At 47.9% G+C, this 25,060-nt stretch overlaps 1 protein-coding gene across 20 annotated transcripts in view; it reads left to right on the top strand.

The window, feature by feature from the left end:
- The window catches only part of MACF1 (microtubule actin crosslinking factor 1), a 1,825,008-nt gene that overhangs the window by 488,393 nt on the left and 1,311,555 nt on the right, over nucleotides 1–25,060 (top strand). For all 20 annotated transcript variants that reach the window (XM_069622429.1, XM_069622430.1, XM_069622431.1 and 17 more), the window contains 5 exons: nucleotides 1,980–2,146; nucleotides 14,783–14,895; nucleotides 15,058–15,164; nucleotides 15,410–15,529; nucleotides 17,601–17,696. In XM_069622429.1, the coding sequence (XP_069478530.1) occupies nucleotides 1,980–2,146; nucleotides 14,783–14,895; nucleotides 15,058–15,164; nucleotides 15,410–15,529; nucleotides 17,601–17,696 (603 nt within the window). The remainder of the gene's footprint in view (nucleotides 1–1,979; nucleotides 2,147–14,782; nucleotides 14,896–15,057; nucleotides 15,165–15,409; nucleotides 15,530–17,600; nucleotides 17,697–25,060) is intronic.

Genomic DNA, 25,060 nt, shown 5'->3' with positions numbered 1-25,060 from the left:
GTCCCTGTTGTAAAGGCATCTGAATGTGGGACAGTGGGTGTGTAGGGAAGGGAAAAGTACTTAAAATACCCTATGAAGGTCTCGGGATGGTAGGACTCGTATTCAAAAGGGAAAGGGGATACCATGTCTCACCTACAGACATCCTCTCCCCGGGGTCCCTCCACCCAGGTGATCCTCCTTCGCATCCCCACCCCCAGGTTCAGGATCCAAGAGTGATGGTCTTTTGAGCATGCCGTCCTCACAACGAGACTCTATAGACGGAGGTGTGCATTGCTGTGCCAATGGGGAACTCTTCCTCTTTGTGATGCGTGTATCCCGCGCACATGAACCTCAGAAGCAATGCAGTGGCCATGGGTAAAGCCGTTCAGTCCTGTTGGATGTTCCTGCTCTCCACTGGGGCCTGAGCACGTTTCCCAATGACACCCCCCTCTCCCCACTGGCACCAGAGAGGATCGGGGTGCCAGCTTCTGTCCCTTACTGCAGGTAGGTGATGCAGGTGAAACATGAAAGACGAGCATAACAACCCAATGTTCTGGCTGCTGCACCCTGGAAACACACTGCACCAAGGGCCTGGCCTCTGCACACTACAAACACACAGAACCACCTCAAGGGCTGGACCTCTGCACCCTGGACACACACTGCACCTAGGGCCTGGCCCCTGCACACTACAAACACACAGAACCACCTCAAGGGTCTGGCCTCTGCACACTACAAACACAGAGAACCACCTCAAGGGTCTGGCCTCTGCACACTACAAACACAGAGAACCACCTCAAGGGTCTGGCCTCTGCACACTACAAACACACAGAACCACCTCAAGGGCCTGGCCTCTGCACACTACAAACACACAGAACCACATCAAGGGCTGGGCCTCTGCACCCTGGACACACACTGCACCTAGGGCCTGGCCCCTGCACACTACAAACACACAGAACCACCTCAAGGGCTGGACCTCTGCACCCTGGACACACACTGCACCTAGGGCCTGGCCTCTGCACACTACAAACACACAGAACCACCTCAAGGGTCTGGCCTCTGCACACTACAAACACACAGAACCACCTCAAGGGCCTGGCCTCTGCACACTACAAACACACAGAACCACATCAAGGGCTGGACCTCTGCACCCTGGGCACACAACACACCAAAGACCCCTTTCCTGCTGGCTGTATATCGCCTTAGGCACTCCCCCACCTCACCTCATAGGCTACCCTCTGCCATGTCCCATGAGGTGTGGCATAATCAAGACATGTGGAGGTCACTGAACGTTACCCAACACCCCTCACCTTTGTTGACCTATTACTGTATAATGTCATCAGTCGTGTGTGCGTTTTTTAAATATTTTGCATTCACAAACGAGTAAATCGCGAGAGAGTTACCTGACCCCAGAGTAGGGCATGTGTGTGGAAGTTTCTCATCATGATCTTCGAAGTTAGTCCACGTGCTATAAAACTCCTCTGCAGTGGTTCTACTTGCAAATATTCTCTTTTTTTGAAAGCTGACAATAGAGCCAGACTCGGAATCCAGCCCTGCACAGTGGATGTACACTTAGTACACTTGGGGAGGAAGCAAAGCTCAGGGGCAACGCGTTTGTCTTGGATGCAAGACAACGCTGCGCAACACATGTCTGAATCCCGGTCCCACGCTTAGAAACCACTCGCTGGTATTAAGCGTGTTATAAATGAACAATAAAATAAATAAATAGTAAGTAGGTCATGCCCACCATTTGCACGAAGCAATTCAAAACCAACCCTTGGGAGATCTTTTGGCAGAATGTCCTGTGATCAGTTCAAGGATTGGAAGATCCCTTTTCAGAATTCCACCCCCCACAGTTTGATGTCAGCTGTTGGCCATTTCTGGTTCTCTGTTGTCTGCTGCATATTTAAGATGTGGAGAGGAGTCCTCTCGACTCCATAGAGCAGTTTGATGCCTCCTCCCCAGTTAATGGTTCTTGGTTTTCTCTCTTCTTCTCTCCACAGATCTCCGACATCTACGTGAGTGGGGAATCGGGGGATATGTCGGCAAAGGAGAAGCTGCTCCTGTGGACGCAGAAGATGACGGCCGGTTACACCGGAGTCCGTTGCACAAACTTCTCCTCTTGTTGGAACGATGGCAAGATGTTCAACGCCATAATTCACAGATACAGGTAAGTATTTCATTTGATGTGTGAGCTGGAAAGCACTGCGGGCCTCTGCTGTCATAGTGTTAGTAAGCCAACACCTACTGTGTGTGATGGTATCAGCAGTGGACGTCTGCAGTGTCAACTGGTACAAGCAATGTGCATCCAGTGTGTGAGGGAGGCAGCAATGATTGCCTGTTGTATGCCAGCAGGACAGAGGTCAAGTGTGTGTACAGTGCCTGAGGGTATGAGCGATGACTGCCTGTGTGTCAGGGTGTTATCAAGAACTGCATGCTGGTTTTGAGAGCATCATTTATGGTGCATGTACAGTGTGTGAGGGTAGGATCAAGGATTATGTTGAGTGGCAGGGCACTATCATGGTGTGTCTGCAGTGCATGAGGCTGTGGGCGATGATGGACTGCTATGTGGGACGGTGTGAGCAATTATTGATGGTTGCCAGAGCACAAGTACAGTGTATCTGCAGCACACACGGGTGTAAGCAATGACTGCTTGCTGTGCGTGGAGGTGTTGAGAAACATGCTGTACTGTGTGCCAGGTCGTCAGCATGGTGATTCTGAAGCTTTGAAAGTGAAGCATTGATGGGATGCAGTGTGTGAGGATCTCAGCAATCGCCTGTTGTCATGGTGTCCTGCATTCCATGTGTGAGGGTGCCAGCACACGGTCTCTAATGTGTGGGGATGTTTTGTGTCAAGGCACCGTCACTGTTTTGGCATTGCGCAAGGCTGTGAGTGATGATTGGCTGCTAGCCTGTATGTGATGGTGTCTGTTGTGTTCCCGAGCATTAGTGCAGAAGGGTCCAAGCAATGATGGGTTGCTTTGTGTGGGGATGTGGACTACAGTTGTGTGCTGTATACCAGGGCATCAGCATGGTGTGTTTGCAGTGCATGAGGGTGATGCAATGTCTGAAGGTCTCAACACTTGTCTGCTGTTGGACGGTTTTCTGCCCGCTGTCTGTGATGGCGCCAGCACTGCGTCTCCACTGTGTTGTAAGGGTGCTTTCCAGAAGAGTCTCCTTGGCATGACTGTGTCAGCACTGTGCGTCCTAAGTCTGTGTGACCTAGAAGATCTATGTCAGAGTGGTGGGGGGTGCCGGTCATGTATGCTTGCTGTGTATTTTAGGTATATACGTTTGCCGCACTAGCTACAGGCAAAGGAGACTGTTCTATAGAGCAATCTGCGGCAGAGTTCTGATGGAAAATGTCCACATCGTTGCACTCTGTACTTTATGAGGAACTGCTCGATAATGCCGCTCCCACAGACTTGACCATATAGTACTGGCCACGCAAACGTCGTCTTTGTGGTTCTTCAAACACGGATTTAGAGAAATATGAATATTAGCAAGCCAACTGCAACCTTGGACGTTCATTTTGAGGTGCATTTTGGGACTGAAAGATTTGAGTCCAAGCACTGGACATACGAAGCGTCCAACGAATGAAACCTTGGCCTGCAGGTTTCACACTCAAAAGTCCAATAGCCGTATTCAGCCCTTAAGGCACCCGACCGGACTACGAAGTCTCACAGTCTTAAACTCTTAGGCCACTTATCCAAAACTCACAGCGTCCAGTGTGGTGTTCAGCCCCCCCTGTTTTTCACAATGCTGGCTGATTGTTGGGAGGTTTTTTTAAAGTCCTGGTGTGGGACTTGGAAAAGCCAACCCAGGGTTGGCAAGGTTATTCACAACCCCAGTTGGGCAACACCACTCTTTTAAGTATTGTTGACCAAGCAGCAAGGCTGAACCAAGTAGGAAGCAGGCATTGTTCCATAGTACAGTTAGCTAAGTAAAGGACCCAGGCAGGTAAGTTATAAAAAATAACCTTATTTATTATAATGCTACATTAAGGCACACGTTACATATCTTAAGGTTAGTAAAGCTACTCTGGTACATGTATACATCTCACAGTTGGGCAACCCACCATGGGTTACACACTACTTTAGAATCGCAAACAGTCCTTCAGATGTTGCAATAGGCTCCTGAGGGGAAGAGCTGGGTAGTGCAGGAGGGTCCACTCGGCTACTGCAGCTAAGTACTTTTAGGGTCTTTAGTTGGTTCCCAGTGAAAGGAAGAGCTGCAGCCTCCCCTGGGGTTCACAAGAATGACCCACAGAAGTACTGACTCGGACACCATCGTCCTGGGACAGCCCCAGAAAGGGCCGTGGTAAGCAGGACTTACAAACCCAATGGGGAGTTGGGTGGTTCACGAGTTATAAGAAGAGCAGAAACAGTCGCAGGTGACCGTAAATGGGTGGGGAAGACGTGCATTACCATGGTTACCGCCGTACAGGGTCATCGGGTCGCGTGCAATCACCGCCAGTGATCATTAGGATCCCTCTGGAGACCCCAGACTTTTACGGGGGATGCCCCGATTCTGTCCCATGACGGAGATCTTCACGGATGCACATCTTGCATTGACCCCAGACAGAGTCAGGAAGCACTCAGTTGCAGGACTTCAGTCTTCCAGCAGGTTTGTCTCTTGGTGGAGGGCAGCACAGCACATTTCCAGTGTCTCAACAGAGCCTTGGGGACGCCCACCAAGAGTTCCAGCTGATTGGCCAGCAGGAAGTCCTTTTAACGATGAAGAGCAGAGAAGTTGCAAAGATGCAGGCTCCGACGACTGAAAACAGGCGATCTACCTCGAACGGAACAGGTGACTGGTTGGTCCCACCATTTGGAGCGAGGGAGGAAGGTATTAAAATGGATTTCTCGAATCTGGCCTAGCGGACCGATTTTAGGAGGCCACTCTAGTTATAGTGAACAGGGAACTCTTGAGAGGTTATCCAAACCCCAATCAAGGTAAACACGGGGAGCAGTCAAGGCTAGTAACGTGAGAGTGGGGTTAGGAATCCACAAGAAGTCCACACAGTAAAGCGCACAAAAATTTTAAAAAAAAAGTACAAAAAAGGGAGTTAGTGCAAGGGGGACAAGGAACAGTAAGAAGAAAGAGAGATTCAGAGCACAGACAGCAGGATGGGACATCGAAATAAGAGAGGGAAGATAGGGGCAATATAATGGAGACATTTAAAGTCCAGGGAAAGGAAGTTAAAGAGCAAACGTGATTCCAAGGGGAGCCAGTGGAGTGAAGCAAGAGCAGGGGCAACAGTTCTAAGAGGTCAGAGAAAAAGGGGAGACGAACAGCAGAGTTGTACATACAGCGGAGGGGAGAGAGAGGAGTAGCAGGGAGGCCAAGGAGAAGAGAGGAACAGTAGAAGAAAAATAAGTGATGAGACTTTTGGTAGCAGGAAAGAGAGGAAAGTTCTAGCCTGTCAAATATTAAAAAGATGAAACCAACAGGAGAGTGAAAGAGTGCAAATATGATGAAAGAAAGGGAGGAATCGGGACACCACCAAGATGTCGGACAGAGAGAGCAATAGGGAGAGAGTAAGATGGACAAGAGAAGAAAGGGAGAGGAGGAGGAGGGAGCACGGTAATGGCAGCAAAGAAGAGACCTGAGTCTTGGAGGGATTTAGATGGAGGAAGTGGGCTGACGTCCAAAACTGAATAGCATGAAGGCAAGAGTATAATGAATAGACAGAGAAAATGAAGAAAAAGAAAGAAAGAGCTGGGTATCATTTGCATAAAGATGATGGGAAAAGCCGAAAGAGGAGATAAGAGATGCGAGAGGAATAGTATAGAGGAAGAAAAGCAGGGCACCAATATAAAAAATAATTCTTCAAAAAGAACATGGCTAATTTGTTCTGGGATAGACCATACTGAAGAGGTAGGGTAGGAGAGTTAAAGCCATCCTAGAATACAGAGTAAGTGGAATTAAAGAGACGTTTGAAACTAATTCAGATCGGAACCACGGAGAACAAGAGTGGAAAGGGATTGAAGAAGAAGGGAGTGATCAACGGTGTCAAAAGCTGCTGACCGATCAAGTAAAACCAGGAGAGAAGATTGCTTAGAGGGGCGAGCAGTAAGCAGTGCATCACAAACAGAAAGAAGGGCAGTTTCAGTGAAGTGTAGAGGATGGAAATCAGATTGATGACAGGAACGAGTGAGGCAGCGTTCACATGAGTGGAGCCTTCAGAATAGACGATCCGCTCGAGAAGTTTGGATAGAAAAGGTAGGTCGGTAATTAGATGGGAAAGAAGGGTTGGAAGAATAGAGGCATGTTTGAATGAAGAAGGAAAGGTAGAAGACTGAAGGGAAAGGTTAAAGAGTAGGGCCAAGTCTGAAGAAAGGCAGATATAGAATTTAGGAATAAAAGAGTAAGGAAGTGGGTTAGAAGAAACTGTAGGGTGGGCTTCAGAGACCACGCAAGAGATTTCAGCAGCAAAGATGGGAGGAAAGGAAGATAGAGGGAGGGGAATGAGAGCTGGGAAGGGAAGATGAAAAGACAATAGATGAATAAAGAATGGTGACTTTAGGAGAAAAGTAAGAGGTTAGGTCAGAGGCCAAGAGGAAAGGGAAGGATCAGGGCTAGAAGGAGAAAGAATACGATTGAAGACCTGGAACAAACAGTTGGGATAAGAGTTGAGAGTCAAGAAGGCTGGTATAGAAGTGCTGTTTGTCAAGAAGAAGATCAGCGTCGTAGTCGGAACAGAGAGGTACGATTAAGAAATTCAACAGGGGATGGAGTAAGCCAAAGTTGAGATGGTTTGCGTGAAGGATAGAATGAGGAAGAATGGTAAAGAGATCCATGGTATCAAGGATGGAGGTAGAAAGCAAAGAAGAAAAGGAGTCGAATGAAAAGAATGCAAGAGCATCCAAAGAGGTAAGGGAAGATGTTAAATTGGAAATAAATAGGGAAGTGTTGAAAGATCAATATTAGCCTGTGCCACATTTAGAGAGGATGCCGAACATTAGCTAGCGTCAAATCTAGACAGGGTTGAGCATATTAGCCTGCATCACATTTAGAGAGGATATGATATTTTATTTATATCGTGCTCGTACACAGGTGTTTCAGAGCACGACCAGGCAAAGGGAGGGGGAACGGGGAGAAAACAAAAACAACGATCTTACTAGGCCTAGTGACATTGAGAACGCGCAAGTGCATGGGGAAGGGAAAAGGGGGAAAGTGCATGCAAGGGGGGAGAAATTGGAAAGTGCAGAGCATAAGAGAGGACAAGATAATAAATAAGGTGATCCAATCAGTGGTAGTGTAGCCTGTGAGTGGCCAAGTGCCAGGTTAGTCAGATAGGGAGTATCTGTTAAGTGCAGAAAACGAGTGGAGGGCCTGTATGGGTAGGGTACAGATACAGGCCCCAGTGCAAGGGGTGGCCAGGAGGCAGTGCAGGAGGGTGTCAGGGTGAGCAGGTACCTGGGCCCGAAGGGCAGAGGGTGTGCATAAATATTGAAGTGTCGAAAGACCGAAGGTCATGGTGAAAGAATGAATAACTGGAAGAGAATTGATGAAGGGGAATAATTGAGAACAAAAGAAAGAAGTGGTCAGAAAGATAAACAGGAAGCGCCAAAACTGAAATAAGGGCAAGCAGAGAAGAGAAGAGGTCCAGAGAGGAAACAGAATTGTAGGAAGGAGGCGTGGGGCAGGCGCAAGATGGTAGGAATCAACAACAGTGAGAAGAGGAATGGCTTCATGGGTGGGTGAAAGATGGAGGTTGAAATCACCAAGAAGAATTAAGGGGGCATCGAGTGGATGGGAAGAAAGTACGAGATCAAAGTAAATACAGAAGGAGTTGGGAGGCCCAGGGTGCGATAGATCAAAAGAAAAGCGATAGAAGCTTTGTGAAACACGGGAACTGACACCAAATGATGGGAAGAGAAGAATATTGGAAAGAGGAGAAAGTAAGGTATAGGAAGACCAGAAGAGAATACCGACACCATGCCCGTGGCCTGAGGGACGGGGGTGTAAAAGAAATAAGTAGAAGAGGAGAATAAAACAGCAGGGGTAACCAGGTTGGCTGGAGTGAGCCATGTTTCAGTGAGGCATAAAGTGAAGCTTGAGACAAAGGAAGGTATTGAGGACAGAGTGGGGTTTGTTGCAGATGGAACACGCATTCCAAAGACCAAGATTGAATGGGGAGATGGAAGAAGAAATAGGATAGAGGAGATTATTGAAGTTATGGGAGCGAACGCGAGTATGGCCAGTGGAAGAATAATCTGAAGTACAAAGTGAGGGGATTGGAGATGGCATGGCGGGGGGGGGAGCAGAAAAGGTGAAATAGCAGAGCATGACGTGCCGAACATTAGCTTACATCACAGCTAGACAGGATTGTCAATATTAGCCTGTGCCACATTTAGAGAGGATGCCGAACATTAGCTAGCGTCAAATCTAGACAGGATTGAGCATATTAGCCTGCATCACATTTAGAGAGGATATGATATGATATTTTATTTATGTCGTGCTCGTACACAGGTGTTTCATAGCGTAATCAGACAAAGGGAGGGGAACGGGGAGAAAACAAAAACAACGATCTTACTAGGCCTAGTGACATTGAGAACGCGCAAGTGCATGGGGAAGGGAAAAGTGGGAAAAGTGCATGCGAGGGGGGAGAAATTGGAAAGTGCAGAGCATAAGAGAGGACAAGATAATAAATAAATAAGGTGATCCAAATCAGTGGTAGTGTAGCCTGTGAGTGGCCAAGTGCCAGGTTAGTCAGATAGGGAGTATCTGATAAGTGCAGAAAATGTGTGGGGAGCCTGTATGGGTACAGAAACAGGCCCCAGTGCAAGGGGTGGCCAGGAGGCAGTGCAGGAGGGTGTCGGGGTGAGCAGGTACCTGGGCCCGAAGGGCAGAGGGTGGCCAGGTGCAGCTTTGCCGAGAGAGAAAGCAGATCAGCAGGGGAGAAGAGGGGCAAAGTCAGAGGCAAAGAGGAAGGTCTTGAGGAGCTTCCGGAACCGTAGGTGGTTCTCAAGTTTCAAGGTGGCAGCTAGGCAGTTCTAGAGGAAGGCCTCCGCTGAAGACGGCATCTACCACCAGCTCGTTTCTTTGAAAAATGACTGACCCTGAGGGAGTTAGAGGTAGAGAAGCGAACGGCTCTCGAGTGGAGTTATTTACGGAGGGATAGCTGAAGGTAATTTGGACCCAGGCCCCAGAAAGAAAGCCTTGTAGAAATGCAGAGTTTTCAATGTAATCCTTGCAACCACAGGGAGCCAATGAAGGGATTTCAGAGCTGGGGAGATACGATCCCAGGGCTTGAGGCCAAGGACAAGTCTCACAGTCCTGTTCTGGATTAGTTGTAAAGGGCGGAGAGTGGAGTCATGGTTAATATTAGCTTGCGTCACAGCCAGACGGGATTGTGAATATTTCCTTGCGTCACATCTAGACAGGATTGTGAATATAAGCTTGTCACATTTAGACAGGATGGTAAATATTAACCTATGCCAAATTTAGATGGAATTGTGGATATTAGCCTGCGTCACATTTAGATAGAATTGTGTATATTAGCTTGCGTCACATCTAGACAGGATTGTGAATATGCCTGTGTCACATTTAGATAGAATTGTGCATATTAGCCTCCGTCATATCTAGACAAAAATGTGGAGTTATTGAAGCGCCACATCTAGAAAGAATTTAGAAATTAGCAGGCACCAGATCTGGAAAACAATAGTGAAAATTAGCATGCACCACATCTAGATAACGATGCCACTAACCAACCCACACAAAATTTCCTACTTCTGCATAGACCTATCAAACTCTAACCAAACACAACCACAGCACGTACTTCACTATACCGCAAAAGCAAAACAAATCACACATAGCCTTGCACAACAGAACACGATTACCAACCGAAAAGCACACCTAAGCTCTCTTGCACTTTTCCTACTCGGTCCTATTCACCCCCCACCCTGTTTCCTTTTCAGATCTGCCAGGGGACCACTACAGTGGTGATATTGTGCAGTAAAAATGTCCTCTAACATTAACACAAACAAGCGCCAGAGAAATACAAACTATAAAGCACCATCTCAAATTCTGAAAAGTTCTAAAAACCTGTCTTTCGCTCTGACCGGGATGAAAACGACTGAACAATATCTGCGCACCATGTAAGAAGCACACAACAGAAAAAGAGTGGGAAGTAGGCCGGTCTGGAGTGGAGGGCAGGGGAGAAAAGAGGCGCCTGACGGACAAGGGTTGTTTTGAGACCTGAAGTGTACCCTTCCTGATAGAGGGCCAAATCTAGAAACAGGGAAGGGAGATGTGTCCCACCTAATCGGACAACCAAGGGTGTGAAACTCATCACACATAACGGAATACGTTTGGAGGCAGAAATCGGGCAGCCCACCGGCTGACCACGGGGCACAGGTAACACACTACCCCTGGGGGAACCTGTGGGGGTGGTAATTGCTGCACTCTAGAATGATCTACAGGGGAAGGGAAATGGATCACATTTGCTCAGACCAGCGGAGGTAGGAAATGAACTGACACTAACAAACCGTACTAAAACGTCACCCTTCTGCATACACCGCACATACTTCACAACACAACAACGAAACAGACAACACATAATCTCGCACAGCACTAAATGTTGGCCCCCATGTGAATATCACACCTACGCTCAGTGAACGGGCATCCAAACTGAAGCTGCCAATAGCACATCACAGCTCTGTTGCTCTTTTTCCACTAAAACCTGCTAACACCCCCCCACTCCTCCAACCTCCCTGGCATTTCACGTCTACCAGAGTGCCAAGGGACAACGCGGGTGGCAACAGTGCACGGTTTAAGAATATTCTCTAGGTATTGCCAGATAATTTATGCAAAGGTTTGGATATAAGCTAATTCACAAGACTCAGAAGGTAAACATTACTTACCCTGCTTAGAATCACATGCGCTCCCCCAGCCTCCTGACATGGGAGCTTAGGCTAAGTACAAAAACACAATTTACATTTGCCCAGAAGGACTTTACTTTTGTAATATATATTTATTTTTTGTACAGTGCTTATTGTTTATTTCTGTAATTACATAGACCATTTTTAGTCCCTGCCCCTATTTTGTACATTGTGTATATCTTGTAAGCATGTAAATATTGCATTTTGTGCACATTTCGCAACCTTGTAAGCTTTGCATTTCCATACTGCTGCACCCTTTTACTTACGAGTCTGGTGCGCATAACAAATGAATAAACAAACATACGTCAAATCATAACAACAATCGGGGGACACCAATGCGTGAAGGATCATGGGTACCTGCACACAGTGGCATGTTTTTCCGTGCTGTAAGTGCAACACAGGTCTTTACCATGCCGCACTTGGGGGGGCAGAAAAGTATTACATGTTTGGTGGAAAGTGGGGGATGATGAGTGTTGGGGCGAGGTATTGGGAGGGTAGCTTCGCCTGAAGGGGACATTAAGGTGGGCGGGGGGGGAGAAGAGGGTAGCCTGGGAAGATGTACATCCAGTGTTGAGGAAGAGGAAATGGTGGCATGTGGGAGGATCGAGGTAAGTGTAGGGGTGGGACAGTGGTCGCTGGGAAAGGGGGACTTTGTGAGTGGTAAAGAAAGGGAGTGGGGGTGAGGTTCAGGGAGGGAACGGGCAGCAAGTGGAGAGCATTGATGTATTTACTGCATGGGAGAGGCCTGTGCAGTAAATATATTAGATGAAAAGACATGAAAATCATGCATATATAGGGAAAAGACCCTCCTTTTTCAATAAACAAGATTATGTAGTCCAAGCCGCCACTAAGTGGTAGCCTATGCAATGCATGTGAATCTAAGCAGATACAAGCCACATAAAGAAGATTGCTAGCAAGCCACGATTGCCATATATATATATATATATATATGTATGTATATTGTGGTAAGTCGGCCTCGGGTGATGGACAAGAGGTAATGTTTGCAACTTAGAGGTTATATTAAAAGAAATAAGGTATGTCCTGTCCCTACATCTGCAATGATTATTTGCCCTAGCTCTGGGAAATACAAACAGGGTGCTGGTCAGGAAGTCTTATAACTGTAAAACCAGTCCTCGGCCAAACCCTAATCTACCTACGGTCTGTCCCTACCACTATTACATAAGGTTAACATAAACCAGAGCCAGAAAGCTCTATAGGGGCGTTTCCCCTATTCGTGCCAATGGTGGTTGGTTTCTGACCCCGCCTTCCCAATGTGTCTCGGGATTCTCTCAGGCCAGGTGCCTGATTACTTAGTTCAAAGTGTCTTTGTTCTACACTTTCTTTTCCTGCTTGATTGATTTCCTCAAAAATGTCTGTCTTCTTCCAGGCCATCCACGTGTTGGGGTAGTTTAATTCCTAGGACTACCCAATGTTTCCAGTATGCCACCTGGGATGGCAGTCTCTAGTCCTTTTGGGTCTGCATATAATTATTTGGTCGTGTGCGATGGTCTCTCTCTCTCCCTTGCTTAGGGCCGCTCTTCCTTCTCCCTGCCTGGGAGGCTTGAGATGTGTATCCTGCCTTGGGATCGTGCTTCTCACACCCCGTCTCGTGCTGTCTTGTCTTTTCCCTGTCTGGGGATAGTGAGTAATTTGTCCATTCTTGGACGTTCGGGTTTCTCACCCCTTCTTTGCTTATCTGATATGTCGTCCTGTTCTCGGATGCTGGATTTCTCACTCTTTCTTAGCACCTTGCCCCATTCTGGGCTTATGAGTTTTTCACCCCCTTCTTCGATTATTTGATATCTCGCCCTGTGCTGAGTTTCTCTGAGTTTCTGGGTTTCTCACCCCTTCTTTGGTCACCTCTGGACATTGCCGCCCAGTTCCCAGTTTGTGCTGCGTACCTTGTTCCCGGTGACGTGTATTCTGGGGGAGGCGGTCAGTTTAGTCTGCATAAAACTGGTACTTCTGGTTCTTTCTGGATTGCCATGTTGGTTTGCTGGCATTGGTTCCTCCGGTCGGCATGTGACATGACTTTGGTGCTGATTCCCACGTGTGCCAGTCGACCGCTTTTGGGGATGATTGTCTCTCTTTGGTATTTAGTGGGCCTGAGCTGCTCCGTCTGCCGGCCTGACTGCAGCGAAGTGTTCTGTGGACTCCCTTGCTCGTCTGCACTCCACGCCATCTGTGTAGTGCTGCACACTGGCTCCTTCTATGTGAGGGGCAATCCCTCCTTTGCGTTCCTCCGGAGCTGGCCCTTTCCCTGTCTCTGGCTTCCATTTTGCATCTGACATTCTGAATATTGATGATCTTCTGTGCAGCGAGTCAGGGCAGCCCATTGGTCCTTTTCTCCCCATGCAAGGACGATAACCGACCAGAATCAGAAGCCACACCAACCACCCTTAAAGGGCCCTGCAACTCATTGGGCTTCTTAATCCCCATATAGCTAACAAACACATGGGATTCTTTAAATGAGGGAGGTTGACAAACATCCCTTCTGGGGGATTCCTTGCCCCCAAAGGTGGGTCACTCCTCCACCCCCATGAGATCCTGCTTGCCCTATTCTCTAGGGGGTGTTAAACGTAGTGGGTTCCCCTCCCAAGTTCCAATGGGGGGGGTGGCTTCCCTTTGGAGAGAAGTGTCAAATCCCCAGGATTTGTAATCGATTTCATTCTCATTTGGGATTAGTTCTCATTTAGGGTTTGGGCTGGACCGGCCCTTTGGGGTGGGACCAGGCCTGATTTGCATATGATGTTTCCCCTTTTGTAATGGCTTGGCAGGTGTAGAACGATGGTCTGGAGGGTTGCCCAGGGCAATCCCAGAGGTTAAGATTAATTCTAAACCTTCCAACCATCGCCTCTTTTGTTTTGCTGTAGTCACCCCGAGTGGGACGGGTATGCCCAGACGTGGGTCCCGTGCCTGCTGGGCCTAGAGACCCAAGCTACTGCTCACTGATGAGGCCCAACCAGGCTGAAACCTGTTTGGCGATGCTTGTGGTCTCGTGCAGAAGGAGTGTGACCTAGTAGTTCGGGCTGGACTGCCCCTTTTGGGGTGGCACCAAGCCTGATTTGCATATGGTCTTTCCCTTTCTGCAATGGCTTTGCAGGTGAAGAACATGGTCTGGAGGATTGCCCAGAGCAATGCCAGAGTTTAAGATAAATTCTAAACCTTCCAGCCTTGATCACCTCCTTTGATTTGCTCATTTGGGCTTAGTGCAGACAATCATTTCCTTTCACGCAACCTTCACACAAGGGTACTAGATGCAGTGATTGTCTTTAGGAAAATCTAAAAGCTCGCTCTACACTAAGTGAGTATTTATGGGGTGGAGCAGAGATAGCAATCTTGTACTTTGTGTATTTGAAGTGGTTTGAGGGCGTCTGTAGACCCTTCCTCTTCCCTTGCATCCCTCTGCATTGCTGGTGTGTGTTTTTTGGGTGTGTCTCAGGGTGTTTGCTCTTTGTGCATTTGCGGTTGTTTGAAGTATACCTTCCCCTCTGTATTTGAATCTGTCTGGGGCGGTGTCTGCACATTTGACGATGTATGATGTCATTGGTTTGCCCATCCCCCCTGTGTATTTGCAATTGTCTCGTGGGTGTCTGTGCATGTGGTGATGCATGATGATGTCATTGCAGTGCCCATCCCTCTGTGTATTTGTAACTGTCCGGGGTGGTGTCTGTGCATTGGGGGATGTATGTGGTCATCCATGAGCTCTTCCTCTTTGTGGATTTGCATTTTTCTGGAGTGGTTTCTGTGCTGTGACGATGCATGATGAGCTCATCAGTGCTCCCATCACCTCTCTGTATTTGCACTTGTTTGGGGTGTCTCTGATCTTTTGTCAGTGTCACGTAGTGCCTGCACTGTGCCCTTGATCTGTGTGTTGTGGGAGGTATTCAGAATGTCGCCTTCCTTGCTTTCTTGCAGACCGGATCTGGTGGACATGGAACGAGTGGTGATCCAGAGTAACCAAGATAATCTGGAGCAGGCCTTTGAGATTGCAGAGAGGTTGGGAGTCACCCGGCTGCTCGACTCTGAAGGTGAGTGAGTAGAACGTCAATATTAGGATTCTGGAGGAACGGTCACCCACAGCATTCTCTGCATGCACATAGCACACCATTGCTTACTCACCAAGCTATCACTCACTAGTGGCAAGTGCAGGTTTTGAGGTCTCGCGCTTATTTGTGGCCTTTTCTTTGCAGATGTGGATGTGCCGTCGCCTGACGAGAAGTCAGTCATCACTTATGTGGCCTCCCTTTATGATGCCTTTCCCAAGATCCCTGAGGGGGGTGAGGGGATCAGTGCCACGGTGAGTACCTTTCCCAGGAAAATTGTCCCCAACAAATTTGCCAAACAGTGTACACATTTCAAGAAGTGGGTTATGTGACACCCCCATCCCTCATCTTGTCATGTTTACCCCTTCTAAGACTCGAAAGAGAGTTGGGTGTTAGGTAAGGAGGCCAGCTTTACTCTTTGCCTTTGTGTCACTCTTGGGGTGTCTCAGCAAAGTCTGGAGCGTTGCTCATAACCTTTTGCACCTTGAATCTTTCCTAGGAGGTTGATTCCAAGTGGCTTGAATACAAGAGCAGACTTGACTCCCTTATCCGGTGGATCAAACAGCACACAGTCCTGATGTCTGATAAATCCTTTCCCCAGAATCCTGTTGAGCTAAAAGTAAGTTTGTCCTGGCGACTGAGCACAGGACCTGCTGGGAGGAAAACGTGGCATAGGTTCTGGACATCCTACAACAATGTTGAAGTCCAAGGGTTTCTATCATGGGGTGGCAGGTGGCAACACGGGTGGTCCAGGACAAGGGAATGTTTGTAGACCTCTGTCTGTAAAGCACATGTTCCTGATATGAGGAGACAATACTTTAATTTGGAAGAGGTCATAGGCTTTTTTCGGGGGGAAGAACCGTGTTTGGGGGTTGCAGGAGTAATCATGGCCATTAATTCAACTTTCTGATCAGAATGCTGCATGTTTTTGCTTTGGATCAAGGCTGTGGGGTAGACGCAGGTTTATTTGGGGGCAAAGCGACGTGCTTGAGTCCAGGTTCCTTGGGGTAGAGGGCTACTGTTGAGTTGCTGAAGCCATGTGAGGCCAGAGGTTCGGCTTGAGTCCCTAAGGCCAAGTTAATTAGGGCAGCAGAGTAAGGTACAGGTGCTGAAGCCACGTTCACTGTGGCCGGGCGGGATATGGTTGAGTGGCTTTGGGTATGCCATTTTAATAATACGATTTGTTGTGGCACTGGGGCTAAGCTCCTGCTGCTCAAGGGCTAGGTTGAGTGGCTGTGTCCTTTGAGATGGAGGAACTTAGTTAAAGGTTCCTTGGTCCTCCGGGGCAGGGTCGAGTGGCTGTGGGTGTGTCCTTTGAGGTGGAGGAATTTTGTTATAGTTCCCTGATGCTCAGGGCCAGGGTTGAGTGGTTGTGGCCCTGTCGTTTGGGTGGAGGAACTTTATTATAGCTTCTTGGCGCTTAGAGGTGGTTTTGAGTGGCTGTGGGTGTGTCCTGTGGAATGGAGGAACTTTGCTATAGGCTACTTGGTGTTTAAGGGCAGGATTGAGTGGCTGTGGGTGTGTTCTTTTGGCAGAGGACTCTTTCTGTGACACTGTGGGTAGACTCCTTATCGTTGAAGGGCAGAGTTTAGTGACTTTGTTGCAGAAAAGATTTCTTAGTTGTGGGTAAGCTCTTTCGCACTGAGAGGGGAAGGGTTGAAACTTGTCTCTGCATGTAAGAATTGGATTCCTACCTGGGAAGCAATCGAGTGCCGTGCATAGAGGCTGCACATGGGGAGGGATTTTACAAGTAAGGGCATGGGGGTAGCAGAGGAGCTAACATGGGTAAAGCGATCAAGGGTTGGGGGAGTAGCACAGGCGCTTGGATGGGTAAGGTGAGCTGGGGGGAGGCTATGTAGGCAGAGAAGCTGGGATGGGTAAGGCGAGCAGAGGTTGCAGGCAGAGAAGCTGGGATGGGTAAGGCAAGCAGGGGTTGCAGGAGTAGCACAGCAGCTTGGATGGGTAAGGCGAGCTGGGGGGAGGCTATGTAGGCAAAGAAGCTGGGATGGGTAAGGCAAGCAGGGGTTGCAGGGGTAGCACAGCAGCTTGGATGGGTTAAGGCGAGCTGGGGGGAGGCTACGTAGGCAGAGAAGCTGGGATGGGTAAGGCGAGCTAGGGGAGGCTACGCAGGCAGAGAAGCCTGCGAGTGGGATGGGTAAGGCGAGCGGGGGTTTGCAACAGTAGCACAGCAGCTTGGATGGGTAAGGTGAGCTAGGGGGAGGCTACATAGGCAGAGAAGCAGGGTTGAGTGGAGCGATCAGTGAATGACGACGAGGAGGGTCTTCAGGTCTTTCTGGAAATGTTGGAGTGAGGGGGCCACTCCTGGGTTGGGGGACATACTCCTCCTAGAACCCACTGTCAATGGGCACCTGGGACATGTGCTTGGTACAACCATGCACTCCTCGGGAAATACAGTGTGGCCTTGGTCCACCCAACTAATCCCTTCATTTGTATATGCACCAGGCAGCAGGTGGCCATTGGGAAAGAGAGGAGGAGGGATAGCTGGGCCTGACTGCCAGGGCAGGGAAGACACGTAGTCCACCCACCCACATGCAAGCCTGTTTTCCGAAAGGGGCACATTAAGGTGCCTAAAATCAAGCCTGAGGGGCCGTAGGCAGCAGTTCTGTAACTCAATCATGTCATAGGTTGCTCCCTGGTGTCCCAACGGCTGAGTTTGTTTTCTGTTCCAGGCACTTTATAATCAGTATGTACACTTTAAAGAAACTGAAATCCCGGCCAAGGAAGAAGAAAAGGGAAGAATCGAGAAGCTGTATAAATTACTGGAGGTAAGTGTGACCCTCTTTCCATGGGTGTAGGGGTGAAGCCCATACCATCACTCGCGGGGCCCATTGAGAAGCAATAGCCATGTTTACAGATCACCCCAAGATGACCTTAAGCAAGGTGAGGACTCTTAAACTACCAAATTTAGGGTACGGTTGAGATGTAAGCCAGTTCTAACAGTGTGCCCAGACATGCATTGTATTTCCTGCGTCCAGACTTTTGTGATCCATCAGGTTTTTCCCACTGGAGAAATAGTTGAGCAGGAACTTTGCTTATTTGCAGGCTTTGGTGTTTGCCTAAAATGACATCGTTAACTGTGGGGAGGGGGGGGTGTATATTATTGGCCTGAGCAGGTGTGAACAATGCAAGGAAGCTTGAACCTTCCTTGGTGCGTGGGGAAGGTGGCTACAAGATTTACACACAGGCAAAGAAATAAGAGGTATTTTTTTATTTATTTGTGTATGTTCCGGATGGAACTTTACAAAGAAAAAGGATGTCTAGAAACTCTCCTTTGTTTCTGAGAAAGGCTTGTGCATCAGCCTAACATTTTTAAAGTTTGTTGGAGAATCTTCACTAGGGCTGTTTGCCAGGTTGCTCTGTCCCCCCCGATCATTCTGTTTCACCATTGTTCTTCGTCCAACTGGCCATCGATGAGAAATTGCTTGAGGTAGGCAAATCTTATCGAGTGGTTTTTTTAGGCAAGATAAGAGCAAGGGGCAGATCGTTTAGTTTCCTGCGCCACAGAGGCGGCACTCACTCGTAGCCGAAGTGCCTCTTATTTGTCGGATTTCATTTGTTTCCAGTAGGTTCATTCTTGCCCTAAGGAGGAAGTTTCGGGCTGGTCTGCTTGGGAATTATTTTATGGATCGCTGTAATTGGTTGAGTTTGCACAATGTTTGTGGTAAATGTACAATAAGTTTGTTTGAGGCCGCTGCGTCTTGGGTTTTTGACCAGTCGAGGTTTTTCAATTTCTGTGTCACTCTGACTGGGTTTGTGATGAGATCTTCTTCTGTGCAGGCAACAAAGTTCAATAGGAACTTGTTGTCGTTCTTTCAAATTGATAGCATTTTGACCGTTTCGGCTTGCATTTCTTTGCCTACCAGAGTGTAGATTTCTTGGCAGCTTTGGGTGATAGATTTTCAGTAGAGGAGTAGTGAATTGATGTTTATTGTGCCCAGTAAAGAAAGGAGGCTGATTTCTCGCCTTATCAAGGGGATTGAGGTTGATTTTGGTAGGGACAGGACTGTCCTCCAGAAATGGCCTTCTAGCCTTGGCCAGACTTTTTTTGGTATCAGGGGCATTGCCTCGGCGCCGTATGTGATAGAAGGGAATACTTTCATCTTGTAGAATTCGATTATAGGGATGGTTGAAATCTGCCGAATTTCAGGTCGATTGCTTTTCCTTGGGCTGCCAGCTTTTTTATTTTGCTTTTAAGAGTTTCTTGCATTGAGCTGTCAATGGTTACGCCAAGGTATTTGAACTTTTATTTTTTCTATCTCGGTTTCTTCATTTGTATTTGTCTGATCTTTTTGGGGCAGTCTCCAGAACCATTATTTTTGTTTTTTCTTTGTTGATGTTCAGATTATTTTCTGTGGTGTAATGGAGCAGGTTGGTTAACTGTCTCTGGAGCCCTATCTGGGTCTGGTAAAAAAAGAATAAGGTCGTCTGAGTACATGAGTCGACTGATTTTTAGGTTTGTCAATTTTGGCGGGAATGATCTGGAGAGATCTTCGGTTTCTCCATAGTCGCCCATGTACACCAGGAACAGAGCCGGTGCGAGTGGGCATCCTTGTTTCACCCCTCTTCCAGTGTGGATTTCTGTGGAGAGGTGTCCTTGTTGAGTTAGTCGCACTCTGAGTGTAGTGGCTGTGTGTAGTGCTTTTATAGGCGAGAGAATCTCGTTTGGGCATTTCCACTCTTCTAGTTTTCTCCAAAGTCGAAACCTGTCCACTAGGTCGAAGGCTTGTGATAGGTCTATGAAAGCCACAAATGTTCTTGGTTTGCCCTCTAAGACCTTGCTCTTTAGGGAGCTGATGGTTAAGATGTTGGCAGCAGTGCCTACATTTTTTTGAAGCCTGTTTGAAAGCTGTCGTTACATGGAGCCGTTTTTGCCCAGGCTTGAAATCTTTTCAGCAGTAGGGCGCCGAACACTTTCCCGATACAGTCCAAAAGGGCTATTGGACGAAAGTTTGAGGGGTCGCTGGTATTCCCTTTCTTGTAAATTGGGACGATTGTTACTGTCATCTACATACTGTAGATGCCAGGGCCCCAAGAGGCTACAGGAACATTTCACAGTAGCAAATTATGAAGATGACAAAGTTGTGTCTGATGGAAATACTGTGGCTGAAAAGCAGACAACATGTTGGTGGCACATCACTGAAACAGTGTTAATGTAATGCCCAGAGTTGCCCCAGAGGTTAAAATCCATTCTAAACCTTCCAGCCATCACCTTTTGTTTTGCTTTAGTCGCCCTGAGTGGGATGGATTTGCCCAGACACAGGTCCCGAGCAAGCTGGGCGTGTTGACAGGAACATTAACTTCGAATAATTCTTAGGTTGCACGTTAACACAATCTAATGAGAATTGCCAATGTGTAGGGTGAGCCATATTAGCTGCAAGGATGGTTTCACACACATTTCAGCTATTGAATCAAAGTCCAGTGTTATGTAACAAGATGAATGAGGACAGAGTGCACTTATGGTAAAAAGGACCCATTGGTGTCTAGGCAGAGTCTGCACAAGTCACGGTTTTGCTTAAGTTTCCTTCTTCCTGACCCTGACCTATGCAAGGGCCCTGGATGGTGTCACTTGCATGAAGCAAGATGAACCAGAGGCTTGGGAACATTGTAGCTACTTCATAGCTGGGAATGTGGGTTCATTGGCCAAACCAGTGCAGGAGTTTGGGGATTTAGGCGTGAGAAGGGCTGCGCAGATTCCTCCTGCTTTTCAGCGGAATCGGAAGTCATGTATGCGGATAGCTCTGCTTGGGGGGTTGGGAGGGATGCACCTGTGTGGTTTCCTACAGTCGTGTGGAGAGCGCGCTACATCGCACAGAGCACAGCAGTGCCTCTCAGGCAGATTGCTCACTGGGAGCAGGAGCTGAGGCTTTGTATTCCGTTGTGCACGTTCTTTGTCCATCTGCGTCATGACCGGTGCCAGCACCTGACTGAGGTGTGGTTCATAACCCCTGTTTTTATGCAGTACTTGGCAGTTGGATGCACGCCAGCCTCCAATTGCACACACTGCACCATTCAAACATTCAGCGGCCAGCCAATCAGGCTTGGCTGCATTGAAACCTTTGCGGGCATGCACTTGGTATGAATTCAGCTGTGAATCCCAGACATTCATCATGCATCCATCGAGATCTGGTCATAGCCGCTCTGAGCTCCTGACCTGGAGTCTCAGGAATGCCTTGACATTTAGGGCATACACTTTTGCCATGCTTGCTGGACTACGCAGGTCGCTACTCAATGGGAACCTGCGGGGAGCAAGCCTTCTTCACTGAACACAGATTGGCTGCTGCAGTACGCCATCTCCCAAATCACGCAAAGCTGCTGCTGCCACCAATGATCTGCCCAAGAAGCATCATAAGAAGTCCTGCGTGATGGGAAGCACTGGAGGGTACCTTTACCTGGGAGCCTAAGGCACTCCGAGAGATGCATAATCAGAAATACATCACCGGTGAGGCCCTACATGAGGGTCCGATTGAAGCCACATTGAGTAGCTCCTGGGAGAGGGAGAGATGGAAGCCACCCACTATGCGATAGACCCTTGGAGGTGGTAAATGGAGTAATTAATGACAGGAAGGGATAAAAACTTGTTGCAAGTGGCCCGAATGCCTGTCCGTTGGAACCACTCGCTCACACACCATGGTGGTCGGGTGCACACTACCTGAGCCGTGAAAGAGATAATAGAATGCGTAGATGGAGAGGGAGCATGGGTAAGGCAGGAGACAAAGCAACGGTTCTGTATGACTTCAAAATGTTGGATGCGTCTTTAGAAAAGTCTGACCATAGACATGCGGCACAATCGAACTCCATGAACACGACTGGACAAACACAGGAGGGCGTTGGAAAAGATAGGCGGCAAACCAATCACTCAAAAAACGTACTGCTCTCCTACATGATCCAATTTACTTCATTAACAAACCCTTTCCAGTGATCTAAACACTATTAAAAGGGGCTCACGCTAGTCATTGTTGAGGGAGCTGGTTCAGTGTGCAGGGTGATGCTGAGAGAAAAGACAGTGCATCGAGGGGGAGCAGAAGGAATGTGTGAGGGAGGAAACGGAGTTGGAGAGGAGAAAGACCTCAGTGGTTGAGCAAATGAGAGGAGTAAGGGAGAGGTTGACTCTGGAGAAGGGAAAGAGCATATTCAGACCCTAGGAGGGGTCAGGTTGGAGGAAAAAGAGGGAGGGACATCAGAAGAAAAAAAAGGAAAGAAACATTTGATTATAGAGGGAGGAGGCTGAAACAATTTGGGGAGGGAGAGAGGAAGGAGAAATTAACCGCCCTTTCAGAAGTTAGGGCAAGACTGGAAAGAAGAAGTCAAAGAGTTAAAGGAGGAAGAACGCACCAGCAAGAAAGACGAGGCAGCAAACCATCAGAAGGAGGTGCCAAAAAGAAGCAAGAGAAAGAAGAGAGAGTTAGTTTGAGGAATAGCATGGTGAATTCCTTTCTCTCTTTTGTTCCTGCAGGGCAAGAAGATTGCCCATGACTTGCTGAAGGCCTTAGCCCAGATTCTGGCTTTAGCCGAAAATGGAGTTGAGGTTAAGCTTTATTGGAAGGTTATTCCAATAGCCTGTAGTGGGCTCGAGAGAAACATTTGCCTGTGATGGACACCCAAAAGACTAGAGTCTGTGGTGGGTTCTTGACTGTGTATGTACCGCCTGGGGTGGGGGTCGTTCCAACAATAATTGCAGCCTGACAATTCACCCAGGATAGATGGGAGAGAAATAGACTGTCAAATAGACTGTCAAACAAACAAACAATGGGTGAACCCCAAGAGATCCGAGGTTTGGTGACAAGCTCTAATTGCTGTTCTTCGAGCGGACTACAGAAGACCGGCTTGTAACCCTGGTCCGGAACTGTGAGTGACTGTGTGAACCACCCACAGTGATACACTCTGGACCACGAACTGTAATGTTTGGTTAGTTAGTGAGGATGCATGGATTTAAATACAAGCAGTAACACCTTAAAGAGAAATTGATTTCCCATTGAGTGCAACCAGCATGAAAGGCATTACTGGAGGTGGGAGAGGAGTGTGGGTGATTGTAGAGGGCATTGGTAGCAAAGTTAAGTACCTTGGTGAGTAGAGAGGAGGGGGGTAATGGAGGCTGGCACAATCATCTAAGTACTAAAGTTAGAATGAGGGTTTTAGTGGCGCTATGAGTGAGGAGGCAGAAGTAAGTTAATCCTGGCCTCAGTTTGTGGAGATTATAGTTGCTGTCAGAAACAACCCAGAGGTTGTGCTACTTGGAGGGGGAGGGCAGGGTTAGGACAGAAGTAAAAGAGTGGGGCACGAGATGGGTGGATGAATCGGGGGGGGGTGGAATTAGAGGCAACAAGGTAGATTGATGTCTCATGTTAAACTCCTCGAAGACCACGGAAGAACTGTCCTCGAGTGGTAGTAAAATAAGGGAAGGAAAAGATGATTTGGGTATCGTCCATGAAAAGCAGTAGGAGAACCTAAAGGAGAAGATATGTTGTCTAAGGGAGGAGGCATAAAAAATAGTTGGGGTGGGGGGGACCCAAGGATAACCATGAGGGATGCATTCGAGAAGAGGAGTGAAGTCGGTGTTCAAAGAGAATGTATCATTTGATAGGCAGGAGGCAACCCAGGCTAAGGCAGTGCCCTGAATGCCAAGGCCAGCAAGAGTCAGAGGAAGAGAAGAGTCATCCACTGTCTCAAAGGTGGCAGAGAGGACCAATGGGATCAGAGAGATTATGGAGTGGCGGGCAGAAGTTAGAAAGTTGGAAGCACGGTTAAGGGACGATTCATTGGAAAGCCGGCTATAAAAAAACGATTATGGAGGGTCCCAGAGATATTGGAATGCCGGTAGGAAGAGATCCGGTTGAAAGACGTTTTGGGGACTTCAGAGCTGCAAGTGAGGAGAGATAGTTGCCGGTCAGCAGTGGGCTTTTAAATAATAGAGGGAGCAGTTGGCACCTTGAAGCAGAATTGAAAGAGACCAAGAGGGAGAATTGTAAGGGCTAGGAGAGATGTGTGCAGATGAGAGATGCAATCTCACGGTAGGAGATGGCAGTCATGAGGTTGAAGGCAAGTCCAAGAGGAGAAGGTGTAGGGAACAGCGCACAGGGACGAGGAGGTAACGATACTTGGATGGGGACGAAGAAAGCAGAAGGGGCAACCAATAGAATAGTGGAAAGGTTGCTCTGGAATTTTCGATTTTAGAAGTGAAGCAGTAGGAAGTTGATAGCAGAGAGTGAAGAGAAAACTCTGGGGCAAGGAGGAGTCTGCATGACTTGTAGAGTGGAGGTGAGCTTGCATGCATGAGAACATAGGTTGACAATTAGATTGGTAAAATAGGATTATTTAGCACAGCCCTTGATGAAGGGGAAGGGCATTCTTGTAGAGAAGAGAAAGGGGTGTGATTTTAGCGACACTTACGAAGGTGTCAATGCATTTCTGTGTTGAGAAGGCAGATCTGGGGGTAATCCACAGGCTGGTGCGTGTAGGTGGAGGGTGAGACAGTGAGGATATTTTAAGGTTGACAGAGGAAAAGATCAATAGAAGAGGCCAGAGGGGAGGGTTCCATATGAAAGTCGCATGGAAAATGGCACCAGTGAGGCACATTTATTTTATTTCCCCCCTGCACCCTAAAAAGCATTCCTCTACATTTTCGGAGTCTTGTTTTATTTACTATTTTAAACTCCAGTCCTAGAATGTTTGCGGAAAGTTATTTTCTGAAGAGTGCAAATTTGGGTAAATGTCATCCTGCCATCTTTTGACCTGCTTTCAGCTAGTTAAGGAGCTAGGGAGTTTGCTTTGAATGTACACTTGGAGAAAGCAGGAATGTGAGGGGGAACGGTAACACTGGAGTGGAGGATAGTGAGGTTGTTGGGGCCGGGGTCAAAAGTAGGGAGAGAGGAAGACTAGGGCAATGGTATTACCTTGGGTGAGTGGGAATATTGTGAAGGCATTTGTGGGAATTGACTGATGGAGAGTAGTAGAGCTTTTGTGAAGATAAAAGTTGCCCATGTGTACTGCAGGGATTTTGGTGGCAAGGTGAAGGAGGTGGTCATGGGCAGAAGAAATCATTTACAGAGCCTGCTGTCGATGTATGAGAACAGTGGAAGCTTGGGTAGGTGGGATGAATTCAGTTACAGTGAATTCAGAAGTAAGAGGTGGA

The sequence above is a fragment of the Ambystoma mexicanum genome, chromosome 11 (genome assembly GCF_040938575.1).
Source record: "Ambystoma mexicanum isolate Mex_15411 chromosome 11, UKY_AmexF1_1, whole genome shotgun sequence".
In the NCBI taxonomy this organism is placed as follows: domain Eukaryota; kingdom Metazoa; phylum Chordata; class Amphibia; order Caudata; family Ambystomatidae; genus Ambystoma; species Ambystoma mexicanum.
This window is presented reverse-complemented; position numbering and strand designations above follow the sequence as displayed.